General features: G+C 51.7%; 1 protein-coding gene across 4 annotated transcripts; it reads left to right on the forward strand.

Annotated features, from left to right (window-relative positions):
* Positions 1-1511: 1511 nt before the first annotated feature.
* TMEM248 (transmembrane protein 248) lies at positions 1512-11580 on the forward strand. Of its 4 annotated transcripts, XM_053366716.1 has the most exons (8): positions 1516-1687; positions 4746-4855; positions 5611-5787; positions 6450-6735; positions 7189-7339; positions 7913-8096; positions 8305-8448; positions 9400-11580. In XM_053366716.1, the coding sequence occupies exons 3-8, from the start codon at positions 5629-5631 to the stop codon at positions 9418-9420; spliced, it is 945 nt and encodes a 314-aa protein (XP_053222691.1). In that variant the 5' UTR covers positions 1516-1687; positions 4746-4855; positions 5611-5628; the 3' UTR covers positions 9421-11580. The 4 variants fall into 4 exon arrangements, with proteins under 4 accessions (XP_053222693.1, XP_053222691.1, XP_053222692.1 ...); XM_053366717.1 differs by lacking the exon at positions 4746-4855 and having other exon boundaries at positions 5615-5787; XM_053366715.1 differs by lacking the exon at positions 4746-4855 and having other exon boundaries at positions 1517-1687.
* The last annotated feature ends 3054 nt before the right edge of the window (positions 11581-14634 follow it).

Genomic DNA, 14634 nt, shown 5'->3' on the forward strand with positions numbered 1-14634 from the left:
ACACAAGAACATCAAAAGAGCCTGCCGGATCAGGCCAGCGCACCATCTAGTCTAGCTTCCTGTTCTCACAGTGGCCAACCAGATGCCCTTAATGGGAAACACACTAGTGCATGGGTAGGCAAACTCAGGCCCCAATCACTTTCTAAATCCAGCCCGTGGACAGTCCGGGAATCAGTGTGTTTTTACATGAGTAGAATGTGTGCTTTTATTTAAAATGCATCTCTGGGTTATTTGTGGGGCATAGGAATTCATTCCCCCCCAAAAAAAAATAGACCGGCCCCCCACAAGGTCTGAGGGACAGTGGACTGCTCCCTGCTGAAAAGGTTTGCTGACCCCTGCACTAGTGGGACCTGAGCACAAGAGGCCTGCCTCCTGTCGTTTCCAGCAATTGGTATTCAAGAAGAGTGGAGGCAGAGCATAGTCATCATGGCTAGTGGACATGCTCCATGAATTTATCCAATCTTATTTTAAAGCCATTTAGATTAGTGGCCACTACTACCTCCTGTGGGAGGGAGTTCCATAATTTTACTGTGTGAAAATGTCCTTTTATCTGTCCGGGGGCTTTCAACTTTCACCTTCTTTGGATGTCCATTAGCTCTGTTGTTATGGAGGGGAAAGAAACCTGCTGTGGATTGGGGCTGAGGAGGGAGGAACCAGTGGGAAATTTTTATGCAATGATTACATTTCTAGGCTGCCTTTCCCTCATATGGAGCCCATCAACTTCTCAAGCATCCCCTCGGCCCTACTATGGCAGAGTTCCAGCATCAGGGACCTCTGGAGGCCACTTTGACTTCGGGGAGCTGGGGGGGGGGAAAGGCTGCAAAGGCTTGATTTAGCAGTAGGCTGTTGGGGGCTGCCTTGTTCCGTTGTGCTGTGGTCCGAGTTGCACATGAGTGGTGATGAAGATGCTGCTTCCGAGGGAAGGATGGGTGTAGTGTGTGCAGGAGGGCTTGAGCCAGCACCTCTCAGTTGGAAGTAGTGCATAGAAATATTCCAGGCGTGAGGAACCTGCAGACCCTCGAGTGCAAGCCCCATCGTGGCTGATCATGGGTCATGTATGCTCACTGATGATGGGAGTTGAAGTGAGATGACCGGGGAGGGGGGCCCCATCCCTCCCGGAGCTGGGGGGAGGGGGGCGAGGCAGAGAAAGAAACCGAGGGAGCTCATCCATCACCACCTCCCCCCCCCCCCGCGAGTTCTTGGGCGCATCTTGTCTTTTAAGTGCAACGCACTTCTAAGCCAGTGACGGGTTACCTGACCTGAGTCTGACCAGGTGGAGCCACGAGGCAAGAGCCGCCCTTGCTGTGGAAGAGGTCTTTTATGCGACTGCCCCCCCCCCGGCTCAATCTTTGCAGAGCGCAGCGGGGTCCCCCCTTGCCCAGAGCCCCAGCCGGCTCCTTTCCCTTCTCTGCTTCCCTCCGGCCCTCCGCGCATTCTTAGCAGGCGCTTCGGAACTCCGTTTGCACTCGGGAAGGGCGGGGCTTGGCCGACGCTGCGCTGACGTCACCCGGATCTTCCCGTTCGCGGGCGGCGGAGGAAGTCTGTCCCCGCTGCGCCGCCGTCGCGCTGCTTCTCCTCCCGGGCGGGGCAGCCGAGGAGGGTCTTCGCGCGGCGGCCGCGGCCGGGAAGCAGCCGGAGGGAGGAGGAAGAGGAAGATGCTGCAGCCCCGGCGCTGAGCCTGCCGCCGGTAAGCTCTGGGCGGGCCCCTGCGCATGTGCAGAGTGCCCCCCCACCGCGGCTAGTGCGTCTCCTTGGGCGGGGTGGGGGATAAGCCCCCCCCAGGTCCCGAGGAAGGGGGACGCTGCCGCTGCCTTCAGGCGGGCGGGGAACCGGGGGGGGCCCTAAAAGGAGGGAATGAGGGAGTGTCTTCCCCCCCCCCCAGCCAGCACACCTTCGGGGGGCGCCCATGATCTCCCCTCCATGCCCCTTCCCCCTCCTCGGATTTGGGCCTCCCCCCTCCCTCCCTGCTTGACGGTAGCTTCTGGTCAGGAGGAGGGAAACTTCCGGCAACAGGAGGGGAGGAGCAGCCCTTTGGGTCCGGCCGCCGCCGCCGCCGCCCTGGAGCCTCTCTGCCTTTGCTCAGTGTGCCTTCGCGCGGAAGGGGAGGGGCTAGGACAGGGCAGGCTTCGGCTTCTGCTACTTCACTAGAGGCTAGAAGCAGGAGCATCTCCATCCCAGGTGAGGGGAGCACCTGTGGCCGGCGGCCGGCGCCCCTCCGGATGCTGCTGGTCTCCAGCCCCCATCCTTCTTATCCTTGCTCTTGGGGCTGGAAGGCAACCGCACCTGGGGGACCAGCAGTAGCAGAGAGGCTCCGTCCGCAGGTGGCTATTCCTGTCCCAGGTGGACGGAACTTGGGGGGGGGGCTTCTGTCTCCCTTCTTCTGCCGTCATGCTTGCTTTTTGCCCAAGGAAAGCAGGGTGGGTGAAGCAGTTGCAGGTATTGTGAGAGGACGCCGGCCACCCTTTTTGCACTGCTTTCCTTGCTCCCCACAGTTGCTGTTGGGATTTGGGTCAGCAGCGGGAGCAGAGACTGCTCCTGTGCAATGCCTGTTGCCAATCTCAAAAGCAGGGAGGGGGAAGGAATTGGCAACTTGCAGCTGAGTCCGGTGCCCTGCAGGGACTCCATGCACGGTGCCTGTGACTGACAGAATGTCTGGGAGCTCGGGAACAGTGGCAGAACCTCTCTGGCATTCACAGCGTATTCCCTCGAGGAAGGCTGGTGGGCAAGGCAGGTGCCTTCCAGTCCTCAGGTGGACTTGTTGAAGTGCTTCTGACATAAGACACAGGTGGTAAGCAATTGAAGGGAGAGAGCAGGAAGCCTAATAAGGGCAAGGTAAGTGCTCCCCTTGCACAGTCTCTCTGCAACCTGCTTGCCCTGACCTCAGCCTTCTTGCTTGGGAAGCAAATGCTCGGTCAGCTGAATCTGTTGCCAGAGTCAGGCCCAGGAGGACAGAGTTCTGAGGAGGCTGACAGAGAACTCTCCAAGTATTGAGATGATCAACACTGGCCTGCTCCTGTTTTGCCAGGGAAAGGGCCTGTGAGTAATCTCTGCAAGTAATATAGGTTCAAAGGGAGAAAACAGATTTATATATGTATGAAAATTATTATTTCATGAGGCAATAGGTTTATTAGCGTGGAAAAATTGGGAAAGGATGGGAAGTCAAACTTATGTACTAAATATATTGTAGGAGGACTTATATTCTTTCTTTGGATTTTCGTTTTGACAAAACTGACTTACGTAAAATAGGGAAGATATGTATTTGATGTACAGATGCAAGTATGAACAATAAAGCATATTTTTTTAAAAAGGAAAAGGGCCTGTGGCAGCCATGGTTGAGCTCTGGTGCTCCCACCTGCCCAGGGAGGTCCACCTTCCCCCATGATGGTTTTCGGCCACTGTGCAAATACATCCCTTTCCCAGAAAGCCACCCGGCCTTTAGTAGCTCTTCATCTGCTGCTCTTAATGTCTTTGTCAGCTGCTACCTTTAGGGATTTTTAATTGCATTTATGTACAGTCATACCTTGGTTGTTGAATGCCCTGGAACTCGGACGTTTTGGCTCCCAAATACCGCAAACCCAGAACTGATGGTTCCGGTTTGCAAACATTATTTTGGAACCTGAACGTCCGACGGGGCTTCCGCAGCCAATGAGAAGCCGCAATTTGGTTTTGGAAGTTGAACGGACTTCTGGAACAGATTCCATTGGACTTCTGAGGTACGACTATTCCTCCTTTGTGAGCCACCTTCAACTTTTGCAGGAAAGTTGGATAATTTTTTTCTAAAACAAGTTAAGAATCCCCCACTGATGGAGGAAACATCTGTCTGGGCATCACCTTAAACGCCTGGATGTATTCCAAGTGGCAGCAGACCCCGCCAAGTTTGCTTCCGTGCTTCAGAGACAGCCGGGCTCTTGAACTGATCTTTCCTGTTCTACAAGGCTTGGATCTTCATCCTGTGCTGTTTACCTTTGGGTAATGTTTGACAGTGTGGGGTGGTGGTGTTTTTCTCTCATTTTTCAACCGAAGGACACAAAGTGTTCCCTGCAAGTTAAATTGGTACACCTGGGCAAGTGGCTCTGCATTTTAACCAGGGACTATCCAGTGTGTGTGTGTGAAGAGGAAAAGCAGCAGAGGAAGAGACTTCTCACCACAAACTCACAAATGCGTGTTGCTCATTTACATGCATATATCATTGGTGAGGTTACGTGTTGCTCTGAGAGCACAAAGATTTTTCAAAGTGGTGTTTGCCTCCTGCCTTTGAATGGTCTACAGAACATAAACACCATTTCTCTCTCTGGTTGGGTTGCTGGTTCACTTGGGGGGCTCCCCCCTTTTTAATTTAGGCTTGAGCTGCAAATAGCTTGCTGGGGTAGGGAGCTGTCACCTTGGACCATATTGCTATTCATTAGCTATGGAAAACTTCCCTGAAATTACCTTTAATTTTGATGAAGTATAGGTAACTGCAGCTCCTACACCAGAGTCCCAGCTCTGACGGCATGGAGGGACAACTTCTTTCTGCTGTCTGCTTTTGGTTTTTGGTTTTTGTTTTTTTAAAAACAAACTTCCTGAATGTCAGTCTTGATACAGGGGAAAGACTTGTTTATGAGGAAACAGAATTCAAATCCAAGTTTTAGGAGACCTGGCATTTGTGAAGCAAATAATGACAGTTAATAAGATGGCTTTCTTCTGGTTCTGCTTGTTTTGATTCCCACTCTTGCAAACAAGGGGCTCCTTGACGTCTCTCCTAGGCCTTCTCATCAGTCACCATGAACTGCTGACCTGGTAACAAGACCCTGGGAGGCTGCTGAGTGTCTCTCTCTGGCCACACCCAAGTGCAAGAGAAGGGCATGAGGCAGAGGTGAGGGGGCTGAGCTCGCAGGGCCACCTGGAGAACAAAAGCACCTGACTCAGGCAATGCGGAAGCAGGGAGGCCCAAGGCCTCACTTGCCTAGGAAGTGCATGAGCCAGCCAGTGCTTGGGCCTGGGGGTGGTGGGTTCGAGGTGAAGACATGGTGGTATCCGGATGCCACAAAATAATACAATCCAGTGTTTCTCAGCAGAGGTGGAAATAAAACAAAACAGGTTGCCCATCCTGTGTTCTTGAAATGGGACTTTTGCTCTTGAAACTAGAGCCCCTGAATTTGAATTTCGTGATGGCTTGGGGAACTAGCAAGCCATCCAGCGCCTTTCTTGAGGCTGTGTGTGTGTGTGTGTGTGTGTGCGCGCAGGGGGTGTGATCAAAAAGAACAGGCAGAAGCCTCTTGGAATTCTTCTCCCCAAGGACCTTCCAGAATAATTGCAGCTTCATGGTGGGGAAGAATAACCTATCCCTCTATCTGCATAAATGAAATGGGGTGAATGCGAGGGGGTCACGGGGTGCTACTTCTCCTTCTGTTTGCGTCCCTTGCAGACAAGGTACTGACAAAAAGCCTTTGCTCTGGCAGAGTCTCACTGCTTCTCCGTTTATCCTGAAGCATTTGCAATTGTGTGCTTTGTTATCATTGGATTAATCCGCGGGACGAGTTCTGGGCCATTCAGAGTAATCAGGCCTTTGGGGTTCCTGGCAGTGAGTGTGGTGCCCTCTCTCCAGTTTGCGGTTTCCCTGTTTTCCAGGTAGGCCTGACCAGAATAATGTTCAACATAAACCCTCTGGAGAACCTCAAGGTCTACATCAGCAGCCGCCCACCCCTGGTGGTGTTCATGATCAGTGTCAGTGCCATGGCCATCGCCTTCCTGACTCTGGGCTATTTCTTCAAAATCAAGGAGATCAAGTCGCCTGAAATGACAGAGGTAGATCACAAAGCATTGTCTGAATTTTCACACCCCAAGGGTGGATGTGCTCCGGAGGTTTGGCCTTTTGGGCCGGAGAGAAATACCACCACATGGACAGGAATGAATTTACTGCCTTATGAGACAGGAGCTTGGTTTCTGGGGGGATGGAGCCAAAAGATGGCTTGTCTCTGCCCAAAGACTCTGGGCTGCCTGGGTCAGAGGAGTGAGGGGTCCAAAGGCTTAAGGCAGATTTCATTTTGAGAAGACAATTCAGGTGCTTCCGTTCTGCAGCCACCCTCCTGGGACCACAAATGGGCATTGACCATTGAGGTTTGAAATGATAAGAATGGGGAAGGCCCACAAACGTGACAGTTGTTGTTTCATTGCATGTCTGTCTGCTGTAGAATTGTGGGAGGGAGGTTAGATCTCTTCTGTTTTCTTCTGGGACATTCTGCCTCATAAAAGATGATAGGATACTTGTGAAATTTGAGCCCCCTTTTGATTCCCTAACCAGCTGAATCAGAAATGCAGGATTTCACTGTGATTTAACTGACTTGATCACATTCAGAGGTTAGTTTTGTGTTGGGTTTGGCTCCCTGGAGCTGGTCTTAACAAAGAGTGTTTGGCGCTGATGTGAGGGTGAGAGCCGGAGGGGCACTCAAGACCCGTTTGTCTTTAAGGACTGGAATACTTTCCTTCTGCGGTTCAACGACCTCGACTTCTGCATTTCGGAGAATGAAACGCTAAAGCACCTCATAAATGACACCACGACCCCAGAAAGTGCCATGACCAGCAGTCAGGCCCGTCCTTCCACACCGTCGCCACAGACGCTCGAGGATTCTGGTCCAATCAACACCTCGGTTGCCATCACCCTGACACTGGACCCCCTTAAGCCCTTTGGGGGCTTCTCACGGAATGTCACGCACTTGAGCTCCACCATTTTCGGACACCAAATTGGACTCTCAGGTACAACATATAACAGGACTCACAGCTGGATTCATGCTGAGCCCTGTGGGAGATTGCCAAAGGAGCAGAAACATAGTCCACATGCCCCTCTGCTAATACAGCACCATGTGTGTCTGTGGCACTTTACAAGGGAATGCCCAGGGTGGGGGGTGGGGCATGCATTCCAAAAACAGACACAGGGAAATGTTGGAGAATTAAGCTGGGAGGGAAGGGGGAAGTATTTGCAGTTATTTCAGTTATGTGTACTTCAGCTTAGACATGACTAATTTCAGTGGGTCTGCTCTTGAGTATTGCGCTCTGCTTCAAATGAACCCTGAGCTGGCCGGAGCAAAGCTTCTTTGCAGTTCTTTGCAGCTGCAGCTTTCCCCTTGATTATTGCTTATTGAGCATAACCTGCTTCTACTTTGAACCCAATTCAATGTTTTTCTTTTCTCATCCCCCCTCCCCCCAAAGGCAGAGAAGCACATGAGGAGATCAACATCACCTTCACGCTGCCGGCTGCCTGGAATTCGGATGACTGCGTCTTGCACGGCCACTGTGACCAGGCTGTCTTCACAACCTGCATGACCGTCACGGCTGCCGCTGGGGTCTTCCCTGTCACAGTGTAAGCTGCTGCTTAATTCCTTCGGGTTTGCCTCTGAGACCCTGAGACAGTTCAAGAGGTGGCTTTCCTTGAGGGTTATTCATATGCTTCTTCATATTTTAAAAACTTTTAATTAGCTTTTTGATACATATATTTCGAGAAGCAGCAAGCAGAGGCTGTAGTTTATCCACATACAGATTGGGCCCCCTTCCCAAAAATGAATGAGTGGGACTTGAGCTGAGGGGAGCAATCTTGCTAAACAACCCACAGAATATTTTTCTCTTCAATTTGCCCATGGTTGATTGAGTGCCTTTGGGCGCGCACAGCTGCATGGAAGGGCTGCCCCACACCCTTGCATGGTAAATGGGTTGCTGGTGCCGGAGTTGGGGTGGGGTGGAGGCAGAGCCAGTTTACAAAGTGGGGCAGGAGCTCAAAGAGAGGGGCTTGAGAACGGGCAGCATGGGGAATCAATCCATCAAGGTCTTAGAGGGGTGTGGAATGCTTAGCTACCTTAGTGTGGCAGAGTTGCGTCTCAGGCCAGCTTTGTGCTGTGCTTTGACCAACCCAGCTCACCCGTGTCTCTTCGCTCCTCAGCCAGCCGCCGCACTGTGTGCCAGAGACATACATCAACGCAACCTTCTGGTACAAGATCTTCACCACTGCGAGGGATTCAAACACCAAATATGCCCAAGACTACAACCCTTTCTGGTGTTACAAAGGAGCTGTTGGCAAAGTCTACCATGCGTTGAATCCCAAACTGACGGTTATTGTCCCGGATGTAAGTGATGCGGTTACAGTGAATGGATCAATGTGCTCAGATTCTGCAACTGTACATGTGGCGGGGAGCTGGGGTGGGATCCACTGTGTACAAAACACAGCCTCGGGGATGCTTCCCTCCCTGCCCCTATCCTTGGTGGAAACTGCATGTAGAGTTCCTGCAGCCTCAGAAAAATCTCAGCCCTCCCCCTCTTCTTCCCTTTGTGCAGGACGACCGCTCCCTCATCAACCTGCATTTAATGCACACTAGCTACTTCCTCTTTGTGATGGTCATCACTATGTTCTGCTATGCAGTCATCAAAGGCAGACCCAGCAAACTGCGGCAAAGCAACTCAGAGTTCTGTCCTGAAAAGGTAGGTGGGCAAGGAGCCCTTGAGTGCCCACGTAATGGGATCTCGTTGCCTCAATTGACTGGGCGGCTTGTGTGCAGCCGCCCCAGAGTCAGGCAGGCATGTGCGGCTGCTCTTCTGGTCAATGGCTCAGACGGGGAGGGAGTCTCCGAGACGGTCTCCTTTGTGACATGGGCTGCGAGACAGAACCTTGCCTGAAACCCTGGAGAGCCCATCTGCTTAAGAGACAGCACTGAGCTGGGTAGACTCCTGGCCTGACAGGCTGCTCCCTCTGCCCCAGCCACTCCACGTTACTCATGCCAGCCTGGTAAATTAGCCCCAAGAGTATTAGTGTACATAATGTTCTACCAGCCACCTCCACCTCCTCCTTCATAGAAGGTTCTGGTGGAGGAGGATAGGCAGAGTGCTCCATCCCTCCTTTGCCTTCAGAGTACAAAGCAGGCTGTGGGCTGGCAGAGTGGAAGCCAAGAGCGCTCCTCTCTTTCTGCCCACTTGGTACTGATGTGTAGCCTTCAGGAAGAGGATTTTTAACTCCTGCAAATCCTGTGTGAAAGCCCAGCAGAGGAGGAGAATGACTTGTCTCTCGACTATCAGCCCGCTTGCTGTCTTTGCTGGCCTTTGCACCCTGCATGTCCAGCACCGAAACGCAGTGGGCTGGATTGCTATGACTTCGCCCAGCCCCCACACTCAGGGAAGGAAGGAAAGAAAGGGGCTTCTTTTCCTCCACAGCCAGTACAGAAACCAAGCAGGTTTGTAGAGGCAGGAGCAAAGTGTGACCAGCCCCTGCTGCACCATCCTGCTCACTTTCCTGGGTGGAGCTCAGTGAAGAGCTCAATGCAAGTTGGACTTGTGTGCAGTTTCTAATTCCCACCCAGGCCCCACTTCCTAGTTCTGCCCTGACACTGTACCAGCTTCCAACCCCCCCCCTTTCTTTCTTGACTTCTCCTCCTCCAGGTTGCTTTCTCAGAAGCGTGACCCCCTGCCTCCTTTCTCCAAAAGTGACAGTGTCTGCTGCAACCATTGCCTGCCGAACCCAGAACTAGACCCTGGTTCGTTATGAATTAATTATCTTCTGACGTTGGGTTATTCCAACCAAAGACGTTTTAAGTGCCTGTAACGGTTATTTATAGGAGGCGGAGTCTACTTGGAATAAGTTAAGCCGATACAGCCCTGGGCTGTGGGGAGCCTCTTTGCCTGTTCGTGGCAGGCTGTTTTGTGAAGGAGCCAGAGACATTTCTGTGTGTGTCTGTCTTGCTGCAGTGGGACAGTCCGGATGCCTTTTGCAAGTGTCTCAGAAAAAGCACCTTATTTTCCCCCATGGTCTGTCCAGTGTGTTTGAGGCAGGGCACACCTCTCTGCTACTGTACTGCAGCTCTAAAGCCACTGAGTCAATGTGTTTGTTCCTCTTTCTTCCCAATTCTTCCCTGCTTGCAGAAAGATACCAACATTTCTAGAATTCTTTAAAAACAAGACAAAAAAAACCCCACCTGGCATATTCATATTTTAATACTGGCTGTAGTTAGGAAAGATGGCGTACTTGTAATTTTAGTTTAAGGAAAGCAAGAGAAGCATCTTCCACTTTGCACTCTGGGTTTGTTTGTTTAAGTGTTGCTAATTTTTTAAGCCAACACAGGCAGAACCTCCATTGGTGCCATGCTGGACCTCAAATCAGGCTTCTGCTGCTGCTGCAGTGCACCCCCTTTAATGCAGATAAGTGACATGCTACAGAATTCCTGGGATTGCACCATTCCAGACAGTATGGTCAGGGTGTATGAGAGAAAGATTAGTTTGCTGAACCTGTGTCACCACCTTCCAGTCTGTAGAAAACTAGAATTTTGAGGCAAGATTCAAGGCTGGCTGCCTCTCTGACATGCTTGCTTTTTTAGGTGCAGGTATTTTTTATCTTCTTAATGTGGGAAGGTATCTGAGCGCCTTGTCTGGAATGATGCAGTTTTATTATCTTCATGTGTAGGTCAGCTCTTGCTCTTCAGACTGGGAACTTCTGCTGGGGTTTGTTTGGGGGGGGTCCCCGATGGTGAAAGGAAGTGGCAGCCAGCATTGGGGCAAGCTGCCCCCTGGGTCCAGGCCTGGTGTTTGCCATGCATTTTGTCTGCGGGGAGAGATGCTGAAGGCCAGTTTGTGCTGCGAAGGGATGCTGTCCAGGCGGGTACAACTCCGGACTCACTCGTTGGAGTGGATTCCTAGTTTGCACTTCCAGTTTCACTCTTTAAGAACGTAGAGAGTTCTAGGACATCGCACCCTCCCCCTGCTCTGAAGACATTGCTGGTTGCCTTAACGGCCCCCCCTTCAGCTTCCCTCTCACGTGGCAGCCGCGGCATCTTTCCATATCAAAGCAACCCTGTTTCTTCCCCCACGATAGTTTTGAGAATGGCTTTTTAGCGTTTGCACAGAAGGACGCGATGTATGGCTTTGTTTTCGTTGGGAAGAGTTCCTTCGTCTGTTTATTTGCTTGCTTGGTGTCTTGTCACGTCTCCAAGATATGGGGATGATCTCCAGAGACCTTCGGGGTCTAGGATTGGGCAAGGAGTCTGGTAGTGGATTCAAAAAAATAAAAATGCATCTTCAAATTAAAATCCCAACCAAACAGAAGTTTTAAATGGAAAATAGATGGTGGGCTTCAGAAGAAGAATGTTGTTTCTCTTAACTTTTGCTTTTATGGTCCGTTCTAGACCATTGTAGTTAGTGGTTCAGAGCTGATCTGCAAGGAGGAGGAGGAAGGGCTGGTGGTGGGCATGTAGAAGTCAGACACTTCCAGGCAGGAGGGTACAAGTGGAATGTGACAGTGGCTGTTCGGATCATATTGATCTTGCCTCTTTTCTTTTTCATTTTCACTATTACTTGAATCAGTTTTGATTCTGTTTGTTTCCTCGTTAGAAACCTGCCATTCCAATTTGCTTCTCTGGCATGATATGAAGGTTTGTAATTTCCCTATTCTCCCCCCACCTACCTACAGCTTCCTCTGCAGGAGATGTTGTAGAGTTAAGGTGGCATTTGACTTACCTTTGGGCTTGGTGGTCAGTAACTGATTTGTTAATGACATTTCTCTCCTAGGTTAATTTTTTGTGTTTGTAAGATGTGGATATTGCTTTGCAAAATAAAAGTTTATTACTATCATTCAGTTCCCTTGAGAGTGTTTTGTTTCTGGAAGCACCTTACACCCAGTGTGAGACTTTCCTCCATGAATTTGTCTCGTCCTCTTTTAAAGCCACCGCAAACTATCTAGTTAGGGTTGAGCAGTGAAGGTGGCCAACAATACCAAATTGTTCAGGGTCGTTAAACAAAAAGGGCCTCTCTAAACCCAGGGAATGGGCAGTAAAATGGCAAATGCAATTCAGTATAAACAAGTTAAAGTGATGCATGTTGGGGCACAAAAATCTCATTTCACATATATTCTCATGGGGTCTGACCTGGCCAAGGAGAAGACTTTGGGTTTGTAGCAGCTAGCTCAATGAAAATGTCAACCCCATATGGAGCAACTGTTTTTTGTTTTTGTTTTTTTAAAAAGAGGCAGATTCCTTACTAGGCATCATTAGGAATGGAAAGGGAAGTAAAACTGTCAATATCTCAACGCCATTACAGTCGTACCTTGGAAGCCGAACTCCTTGGCTCCTGAACAAACAGCACTCCTGAACACTCAAACCTGGAAATGAGTGTTCCAATTTTTGGATGATTTTTGGAAGCTGAATGTCCAACGTGGCTTCTGGTTGGCTGCAGGACGCTACTGCAGCCAATCGGAAGCCACGCTTTGGTTTTTGAATGGTTCAGACTCTCAGAATGCATTCTGTTCGTAAACCAAGATACCACTGTATTCAAAACTATGGTGTGATAGTGTTTGGAATGCTGAATACAGTTGTGGTCACCTTACCTCAAAAAGGATATTGTAGAGAGTTGGAAAAGGGCAGCTAGAATGATCACAGGGCAACTCTCCTATGTGGAACTTCTGTCTTCTATGGGGCCAGGATCTGGAGCTGTGTACCAGCATCTGAGCTTCAAATGGACGATAAGAAAAAATCACCAATGAGATCCAAACCATATGGGCTTTTCAGTTGCCAGCAGCCAAGAGGCAACAGTCCAGTGGGTAGTACCCAGAGAACCAGGTCGGTGATTCTGGAAGGGAGTTCCTGGTTGAGTCACAAAGCCACCTTGAGGGCTTCCACTGCCTAGCATTTTGGTCCTGAGGTAGCACCATCTCACCCTGTTTTTACCACCCCAAGTTGCCAATCCAGATGCTGGGGCAATGTGGAGAGAGCCCAAACTGGCTTCTGTGAAATTGACCTTGGACCTCACCGTTTATGTGTCAGGAAGCCGTCACTAGATGGCGACAGGATCCCCTTTGAGGTAACTGGAATGGGTGTGTTTGGTCCAAGAGCAAGCAGGAATATTCATGCCTATGTTTCCTGTGACAACACTTTGGCTTGCCAGTTGATGCAGTTGCAGTTCTTGCTACATAACAGGCACCTGAAAATAAATACCCCCCCTCCTAAAAGACTTAATACCCAAGGGACAGAAAGCAGAGAGGGCTTCCTACAACCCATCTGGTATTTTTAAAGTTGATATTCAGAGGCCAAAATCTACAATAAATAGAACCTCAGGGAGTTGCCTGCTTTTATGCTCGCTAAAAATAGTGCTACGGCGGCTTTGCAAAACATCTTTCCTGGCAAATAAAAAATAAAAATAGAGGGAACCTACTTACTTAAAGTGCTCTTGAGCCAGACTTTCTGAAGCCCAAATGTATTCAGGGAGGAAACTTTACTGGTGTGAGAGAGTTTTTGTCTGTTTCTGAAGAAGGGCTGCATCTTCCACACCACACAGGCTGCTGCTCCAGGCTCAACCCCTTGCTTCTTAATGCCACACTTGCCTCTTTCTTTCACAGTTATGTTGAAGGAGATGCAGAGCTGAGTTACAGCTGGGTATATTCTGTGGCAGAAGAGCAGCATTTGGGGCCATACCTTAAACGCCAGCCTGTGGAGAACTCCTGCTGCCAGTCAATGGCCTGAGGCAGTAAAAGGCAGCTTCCTATGTTCCTCCGATGTATGAATCCATCCACTGCACCAACTTAGCAAATGAATTGCCACCAAATGAATTTCCACACGGAACGATCCAGCTGGCTTGTGGTGTCTGGTTTGGGGGGGGCGTGGCTTGGATGGGTTGAGCATTTCGAAGGCGGCTCTGCAGTGCCGCTTTGCTGACGGCTCCAGATCCCATCAGCGCGGGCCAGCACAGCGGGATGGGAACTGTAGTTTTAACAGCGCCCCGAGGTCGCCAGGTCGCAGTCCGGGGCTGAGCCGCGCTCCTCAGTCCCAAACGCTTCGCGGGAAGCAAACCACCCCGGCGCGGGAAGCCACACGCGGGATGTGGGGAGAGGAGACGTGGCTCCTCGTCTCTGAGGTGCTCCGGGCAGGAGAGGAGAGGCGCTCGGGACCCCGGGCCTCACAGCAGCCCCCTCCCCCTGGCCAGGTGTCGCGAAGGCGGGCTCCTTGGCCAGCTCCGGTCCCGCGGCTCTTCGGGGGCCAGTGTCAAGGGGGAGCCCCGGGAGGCGCCGCCTCACCTGAGTTGGGGCGTGCCTGGGTCTTGCATGGGGAGGCATCTTCCACGCCCGTGTGTGTGTGTGTTGCCACTGAAGCACCCGGCTCCAGTCGTGGCGAGGCCTCCATTGAACTGTTCGTGAAGAGGACGGGCGGGGGAGCCCGAGGAGCTGCTTCTCCGTGGCGCGCGCGCTCTGCACGTCCTCAGATGCGCGCTCGTCACGTGCAGCCCGGTCGAGCAGGGCGAGGCGGCGGCGGCTGTGCCTCTTCCCCCCCGCCGCCGGCAGGAGGAGCCAGGAGGAGGCCGGGCGGTCCCTCTCTCTCTCTCTCTCTCTCTCAGGCAGACACAAGGCCGCCGCCGGTCGGGGAGAGGCGGGCTCCGCCCCGCCTGAGCAGCTCCAGACGGAGGGAGGCGGCGGCGGCAACAGCAGCAGCAGCCAGAGCCTCGCTCGCTCGCCGGGGACACTCGGCGGGCACGTCTCGGTCTCCTCCTCCGTCGCTGGCGGCTCCTCCTTCCCTCCCTCCCTCTTCGGTCTGCCGTGCAACAGTTTTCCCGAAGTTGCCAGAGGGCGGGGAAGGGAGGCAGTTGCGGGAGCCGGAGGGGGCACTTGCTGGGCGCGCAGGAGATGCCCGGAGAAGGCTC

Source organism: Podarcis raffonei, chromosome 15 (assembly GCF_027172205.1).
Source record: "Podarcis raffonei isolate rPodRaf1 chromosome 15, rPodRaf1.pri, whole genome shotgun sequence".
Classification (NCBI taxonomy): Eukaryota; Metazoa; Chordata; class Lepidosauria; order Squamata; family Lacertidae; genus Podarcis; species Podarcis raffonei.